Source organism: Mchenga conophoros, linkage group LG19 (assembly GCF_057382185.1).
Source record: "Mchenga conophoros isolate Kocher_MC1m ecotype Shallow Benthic linkage group LG19, M_conophoros_male_GT1.1, whole genome shotgun sequence".
Lineage (NCBI taxonomy): Eukaryota > Metazoa > Chordata > Actinopteri > Cichliformes > Cichlidae > Mchenga > Mchenga conophoros.
In genome coordinates this window covers 24,978,605-24,986,982 of record NC_140544.1, presented here as the reverse complement: position 1 = coordinate 24,986,982, position 8,378 = coordinate 24,978,605, and the positions used below count along the sequence as shown (strand labels likewise).

The window sequence follows — 8,378 nt, the reverse complement described above, 5'->3', positions numbered from 1 at the left end:
CTGTTGATCTTATGTGCTGCACAATAATGTTTAATATTTAGTATTTACTGTCATATTCCCATATATCATTGTGATGTTGTTTATTCTATTACTCTTGTTCTCTTCTGCTTTTTTTCTTTTTTCTTTCTCAGCAGATGATCCAGGTGATTGATATATGCATTTTTTTCTCTGCCCGTTCTGTTGGTTTTTGTCTTTTGCCCTTCTCCCCCGTCCCTCTTCTCAGCTGTTTCTCTTTCCCTCTTTCTTTCTCCCCTTCTTTCCCCCAGTCAAGTCTGTCCCGTATTCAGTAAGTGAAAATAAAATAAACAATAAAAGGTGAATCAAATGGACCATTACGGCAAGGCTGGGATGGTCAATTTGGTAAAGTAAATCCGTTGGGCATCTTTGTTTGCCTTTAGACAACAATTCCGATGGCAAAAGAGCCAAACGGGACAGGCAAAAAAAAAAAAAAAAAAAAAAAAAGGACATTACTGTTGGCTGCTGTTAGCCTCTGTTAGCCATGGCTAACTGCTTTTAGATGGCATAAGTGAAACTTTCATTAAACTGGATATAACATTGTTGGACTTTGATACTTAGTTAATAAACTCTCATATGATGTAAAATATAGTCAAGCTATTTAGCAGAAGTAAAGTATGATTTTTAGGACGCTCAAGCCTAACATTAACTGACATAATGTTAGCTTATAACCAGTGACTGCGCTGGTCAGCACGTTGTCACCTATATGGAGACATCTAATCTGCTGACAATAATTAACTGTGAAAATATTGGGAATAAATAAATATTATGTGTGTTTTTTAAGTGTTGTAGCTCTAACTTCAGTTCAGGAGATAAGGCTCAAGGTGAAGTGGATGACATTTCATTAAGATGCAAGTGGCTTTGGCTTTTATTCTTAATTGATGAATACTTAGTACAAGAGAATGTTTCAGTTTGGTGTTGGATGTAATTACACACTAATCATTGTATATTTATACAATATTCTTTTTATTTTACTAAATAATCCCACAAAAATGACTGACTGTACTTTTAACATGAAACATATTTTTGTGGCCTTCCTTTTGCAACACTAGAAATGCTCATTACTGAATTGGTTGCTAAGACGGTCTACTTTGAAGATGGCATGTGTGTAGTGTGTGTTTTGGCTGATAAAGCATCCATTAGCCACACTCCATTAAATCAATTATCCCCTCTCCCTAAGAACTGAAATCATGGGACAAAGGTAATGATACATGCATCAAACCGCCGCTGATACACTAAAAGGTTAGACTAGAGTATATATTTGTTGTGAACATGCTTTTTTTGTTTTCTACTTTTTGAATCACTGTCACCATCCAACAGCTTTACCAGTTGGCTCAGACCCTCCAGCTGAGTTACTTATGGAGAACAACACAACAGCTGAGTTTGTCTGCAACCACACGGATGCATGGGAGTGGGTTTACACCATGCAGCCTGCCTATATGTCGATCATCTGTCTTCTGGGAGTAATCGGCAACTCCTTCGTGCTTTGCGTCCTCTGTCTTCAGAAGCGCAGAAGTTCTGTTGCTGACATTTACCTGAGCAATCTGGCAGCAGCTGATCTCCTCATGGTTTCCTGTCTGCCGTTCTGGGTATCAACTATAATCAACAAGTTCCACTGGAGATTTGGGGAGTTCATGTGCCAGCTTGTCAATATTGTCATTGGGATGAATTATTATTGTAGTGTGTTGTTCCTTACTGTTGTGAGTATGGACAGATATATGGCTCTCACTAAACCATTGTCCCAAGGAAGGCAGAGGCAGGCTTTCTGGGCACATGGAATTTGTGTAACCATTTGGATTGTTGGTATCTTCCTCAGTTTTCCTGCTGTTCTTTTCCGCTCTGTGCAGTTCTTCCCCCATCTGGGCATTGATGCATGCTACCTAGACTACCCCCATGAAGGGTGGCGATTGCGGTACAACATAACTGTGAACATAGTCTGCTTTCTCATTCCTGTCCCAATTGCATTGTTCTGTAGTTACCACATTATTAAAGTCATTCTAAAGAGACAGAAGATGAGAAGAAGCAACAGCGGGAGTGCGGAGAGGAAGGCAGCATACCTTGTGCTTATTGTTTTGGCTGTGTTCATTCTCTGCTGGCTGCCTTACCAGATTCTGATCTTCTTTGACACCTTGGATCACTATGAGGTCATCTCTGGATGCACGTGGGCATACGTGCTGGACATTGGCAACCAGCTAGCTACGTACCTTGGCTACAGCAACAGTGCATTGAATCCTTTCTTGTATGTGATTGTTGGGAAGAACTTTAGGGAGCGGGCAAGGGAAGTGTTTAAACCCCTTCAATGCAGGAGGAAAGACCAGTGTGAGGCATCTGGTCATGGTAATGCCAATCTCATCTCAAGTAAACAAACAGAGAGCACAAAAATCTAAATGAATTTACATATAAAGAGTAAACTCTTTTTAAAAATATTTGTGTCTGAATTGAATTTCATGTATTAATATATTTTATGTTGTTGGATTAGGGTCTAATAAGAGGGCCTGCCCTGGCCGTTGAAGCTTAGCTTTACTTTTTAATTTTTGTTTTTAAATTAGTGTTTCATTTTCCAATCAATTAAAGCTTCTCTTGTGTGTCTTACACCCACACAAATGACGGTAAACTCAAAAGGTTAAAAGTTACTTGTGTTATGGTAATCCTTTGCATGCTAAAAGCAAAAAATAAATCTCTATGACAACATCTGTAAAACAAATTCAAGCATGTCGAAAACGGATCTTTTCACATTCTTGGCATGTTTGTCCACAACCACTTGTTTCTAGACAGTAGGAATTTCTCTTAGCAGCAAGCTAAAACAAGTCCTTCTGGCATGTACCCCTACTACAAGCTTAGTTTGGTTCTTATTCTTGGGAGGACCGATGTGCAACCTGTAATTTAGGAACCTTTTTTGAACTGTAACCAGCTTAGTAAAACTTTAATAAAGTTGTTCTTGAACTGCACTGAATCAGTCATCTTTACGTTTTTATTGGTCAAACCCTTGATTAAAGCAGAAGATAACTTTTGAGGTTATAAAGAGTGCTGACACCTTGTAAGAGAATGTGATATGGGGGCAACTGGCTGAACTTTTTCTCTCAGGAACTAAACAAACCAAAAGTTACCCCAGTGAGAAGCATGAATTACAGGAAAGGCTGTGACATGGTAATGGTTGCATCTATATTATTTCCAAAGTATACACCCTCCCTGTGACAACTCCAAACTACAATATTTTATATATGTTTTAACATTCTAAACTGAACAAACAAGTAAAAACAACTTTAACAGAGGATGTTAGAGATGATGAGAAGTTTAATAATTGTTGTGCAGAGACAGACGAAATCTTTCCCACTATTTCTAAATAGTGGGAAACCAAATATCACAAATTTCTAAAATGTTGAAACTGAGGGAAACAGTTGACTAATGTTTGCCATAATTCTGTATTGTTTAAAGAGAGGCAGGGTGGCTAGATTAAAAAAAAAAAAAAAATTCTGGAAGCAAACTGGTGTTTATCCATTTTGTCTATAAAAACACTGGGCTTTGCTTTTTTGAATGGTCCCATGTGTTAAATTTGGCATTTACAAGTAATCAAAGTCACAAATGTAGGACAGATATATAAAACTGACTAAGCAAGGAATGTTTGGCAAAGAGCTGATCTTCATCTTCATTTTGGTATGCTGCTGTCATTTTTACCATAAAAGGGATTACACAATCTCGGACATACTGATTATTAGATAACCCTTCATCTAAGTCTTCCAAGTACTGATTATAGTTTACATTAACTCCAGTGTGATTTGAAGTTGGTTTAATATTTGTTATTGTTGTCATTACCATAACTTTAAATTTAGAACATATCAGAACTGGATGATGTACAAGCTGAGGATAAAACTGATAAATCTGTTTTTATAGCATTTGGAAATCATTACCGGTCTAAAGATTTCAATGTTTATACAGTTAATACAATCACAAATGAAAAAGATGAAAAAAACTAAAGGTTTTATTAATGATATCTCAACATCATAGCAAACAGAGAGGTCCAGACAGGGAGTAATGCTGTAATTTCCTGAATCAGTCATATCTTTACAGGACTGTTCATAAGCTTTGAGATACTCTGTCATTTCTTTATATTTTGCTTCCAAGGAGCAAGACTTTCTTGGAATTAAAAAAAAAAAAATCTCTGACCTCCCCTGTATCATTTATGAAGAGATATGACACCTCAATATTTATCAATAAATATGTGGATTGGCACCTGTTTAGCTTAGTGGGTGAGCAGACGGCCATATGCCGTATGGCCGGCCCTTGGCTGCATGTCTTGCCCCCTCTCTTTCCTGTCTCTCCTATTTCTTGTTGAATAGTTTTCTTTATCCAATAGCAGCCTTGGGAAGCCATATAGACAGATAACCCTCACTAACTTCTGATGTACACCTGGTCATTTTGCTTTGAAATATGACAGGAACCACATAGTGCAGGGAATAGAGTAGACTAGGGTACCCAGTGAGGTACAGCTGATTACACAATAACTGAACTGAAGCAGTGTGGGATCATGCTGACAAACAACAGAAAAATTAACATCCCAAGAAGAGCGTTGAGTGTCTTTCAACAAGACTAGAGAACTATTCCTGCAGACTAGTTAAAGAAATTACAAGTAAGCTCGTCTGAAAGATTTCAGGCTGTGTTAAAGATTATAAGTGGTCATACCAAATAAAAGACATTCAAGTTCATTACAATTGTACAACAAAGCTTTTTATTTAAATACTGTTATTTGATTAATGCTTGCACAGTGAATCAGTGCACTTCCAATTTTCCTAGAAGATGGAAAATTACAAGGAGTGGCTCGACCCTTTTCCACAAGTACATTTTTCCATAGACCATGACGAAAGATGTTAGGTAAACGTTGTGTATCTACTGAGTTTTTTGTGCTTTTTTGGGTTAGTCTGTTAGTGTTTATTACCTTCAGCCTGTTTTTGTTTTTTGTTTTTTTAGTTATAGTTTAGATTTTCACATTTGTATCTTTCTGCTTAGTTTGTTCTTAATTCTGGCCATTTTGAGCTTTATATGCTAGCTTATTTCTCTTCATGATTTTATTCTCAGTCCGTCTCCTTTTTGTCATTTACAACCAAAGCTAATTCCCTGAGTTTGTTTTTGCTGCCCTCCTGTGTTCTCTGTGTCAAATCTGCATTCCTGTTTCCTGTTTATAGCATAACTAAAGTTGGTTCGGTTGACTAAACAATTAAGTGTAAAAGTTGGTTGTGCTGTTACTGGTGAGAGCTGCTCTACATGATTTTAAAAGTGTCTCATTTTCCTTGATATCAAATGCAAAATGTGTCTCTATGTCTACTGTTGCCTTCCTCCCCAGTGTTGATAATTTGTAGTGTTTTCATGAGAAATAGAGAGCATGGGAGCTAACTAAACCCCACCTACCATAGTTCCAGGTGGCAGATCAAGCGTGTGCATCTAACCTTATTGCCCAAGGAGATTACTTCTGATTGGATCACTCACCATCTTGCCCCCCCTTTCCCCACTACTTAATTAGTTCTGATTGGATCTCGTCTCTCCAGAACATATTTATGACAGTTTTAATCCCCATGCATTATTTTTATTTAGTTATTGTCTTGTTTTCATCAGACAAAAAATGTTCTTTGGTAAAAACTGTGATGAAAATTATTGATAAATAACATTAAGACTGGTCCTGCACTGTTTCTCTAGGTGTGGGCCTCCTTTGTTTTGTATTATAGTGTGAGTGCAGGATTAAAGCAGTTTTTTCTTATTTATTTCTGTCTTTTGTGTTCAGCATTTTGGTCCAAATCCAACAGTATCATGACATAAATAATTGTTAAAGTTTAAATAAAACCCTGCTTTCTTTGGTATATGTCATTAGTTTCTAACTATCTGTGATAATAATAGTAGTATTTTCACACACTATGAACTGGAATGTCCAAAGTCTGCATTTTCTCTCCAAGACATGCTACATTACGCCACCGTACTCCACTGCAGTTTTAGCTGCTGCTCATAAATGAGCACCGTCCAAATTTTGACTCTTTGATAAACAACTTGATATATTCAACTAGTGGTGTGGAAGAATGCAACTATATACAAAACGCCCATAGCAGCCTCGTTGTGTACTTTACCAGGAGCCCGTGAGCACAGTTAAGCCCATCTCAGACGTGTTATCTGTTATTACAACTTTGACCATCGGAGTAACATTTTGGTGAAACATACGGTAAGAACTTTTTTAATTCCTTTTCAGTATTTGATGCTTAAAAGAAAAACAAAATAAAATGTGGCAATCAGTCTTTTCAAAGTAGTCATCCACTGATTAAATTAGAAGAAAAGATGCAATACACAACACAGAAGATCTACCTGTGATTTTCTTTTCTTGGCTCTTGAGTGTTTTTTAACACAGAAAAATAATCATCTTCCTTTTCTGGGGCTGTTTGCTTCCTCCCCAGAGCTGAACTTTCTTAACTGGATAAAAGAAAGTCATAAAATTAGCCACCCATTGATTGTTTATATAAGCTGTTTTATGTTCAGTTCCTTGTTTAGCTTCAAATTTGAATTCCTACGTAGCACATTTCTTTAATGATGGATTTTAAATGGTTAGCTTTAATCTTTAATGATAACATTGTACTGAAGGTTTATGAATATTTATTTTTTCCTACTCAGTGGAGCCAATGGAACTCACAACTGTGCCGACAGTGTTGACTGAAAATAGCAGCTTGTCTCCAGTCACTGCAGAATGGGAGCTTATCCACACCATCATCCCCCCATACATCTTCACCATATCCCTGGCAGGTCTACTCTTTAACAGCTTTGTGCTGGTGGTGTTTTTTGCCCACAAAGATCGACTGACTGTAGCAGAGATCTATCTGAGCAACATGGCGCTGGCTGACTTTATTCTACTGTGTAGCCTTCCTTTCTGGGCAATGAATATCCTCAATGAGTTCAACTGGCCATATGGAGAGGCCTTGTGCAAAATCGTCAACGCCCTAATCATCATCAATTTCTACACCAGCATCTTCACTCTGGTCATGATTAGCATCGATCGCTATATAGCATTTGTGAAGCCCATGAAGGCCAGCTGGCTGAGACGGACGCTCTACGCCAAGGTGATCTGCTTCATCCTGTGGATATTAGGGGTCTTACTGAGCACACCGACAATAGCTCACAGAAAGGTGAAGTTCTTTGAGGACTATGAGACCACATCCTGCGTTCTGGATTACACCCATGACAGCTATTGGAAGCTGGCCCATCAGATTGTGATAAATGTGGTGGGCTTTGTTCTTCCTGTTTTGGTCATTGTTTTCAGCAGTGGAAATATAATCAAGGTTTTATCTGAGAGGAGGGAAAGTGTTGGTTTTCATCACACCAGTGATAAAAAGGCCACTGTGTTAGTGTATGCTGTTACACTGGTGTTTTTACTATGCTGGGGTCCCTTCCAGGTAATTACCTTTCTTGACATTCTCTGTGATGTCAATGTGCTGGATGAGAAGCTGTGGTCTGATTCTCTGGATATAGGAAGGCAGCTCTCAGCATATCTAGCCTTTCTCAACAGTGTCTTAAACCCTTTGTTGTATGTCTTCTCAGGGCAGTACTTTAGAAAGAAGGTTAGCGCCATCTACAGAAAGACTAGATATCAACGCAGAGGATCAGACATGACCACATATAAACTCTCTGCTGTGTCCACTTACATCAACAGAACAGAGCAAATTAAACCTGTGGTCATTGTTAATGCCAAAGAATAAAATGTGTCTCATACTGATGGCATCTACTTTTCTTTTGCTGCTTATGTATAAAATGACCCAAAAAAAAGGATATGTTTCTAAAACTATTATGTCATTAGACTTAACACAATAATAATGCTGTTATGTGGCTAATCGGCACTATCAGATTATGTTTATTGCTGTGCATGAGGAAATAATATAAGTAATGGACAGACACTGCAGGAGAAATAGACTGAAATGCATTTACAGTCTGCATAATGACATTTTTGTCTTGCATTGTGGACAAACAGCATCTGTTTCTTTGACATGTTATATGGATTTATAGCAACAGACTTCTCAGTTTAACTTTGTTTGTCTTTTACGTCTTTAAATTTAAATATTTTGACATATTAGTCAGTATTTATTTATTAATTGTAAACCAAATATTTATATCTTATGGCTTTTGTCTTTCGGGTTATCAACATATGGTCATGTCCATTTTATCTAAATCAAATAACAATCCAAGCAATGTCAGACCCTTTTTATTTAGACCAATGTACTGCTTTATTCATGCCATTTCCTTTGCCTGCTACGCCTTCCTGGAAGATTCTTGGAAAAAACTGTTTACTGTTAGGAGGAAAACCTTTTTTTCCTCACTCATGTTGTTAAAGAAACTGTGGA

The 8,378-nt window shown here is 37.5% G+C and overlaps 1 protein-coding gene and 1 pseudogene across 1 annotated transcript; both read left to right on the top strand.

Annotated features, from left to right (window-relative positions):
* The first annotated feature begins 1,373 nt into the window (after window positions 1-1,373).
* On the top strand, window positions 1,374-2,402 carry LOC146552363 (B2 bradykinin receptor pseudogene; annotated as a pseudogene).
* Window positions 2,403-6,188: 3,786 nt separating this feature from the next.
* On the top strand, window positions 6,189-7,954 carry bdkrb1 (bradykinin receptor B1). The gene is made up of 2 exons (XM_085257056.1): window positions 6,189-6,217; window positions 6,661-7,954. Exon 2 carries the CDS (start codon window positions 6,669-6,671, stop codon window positions 7,737-7,739), a length of 1,071 nt encoding a protein of 356 aa, XP_085113182.1. The 5' UTR covers window positions 6,189-6,217; window positions 6,661-6,668; the 3' UTR covers window positions 7,740-7,954.
* Window positions 7,955-8,378: the final 424 nt, after the last annotated feature.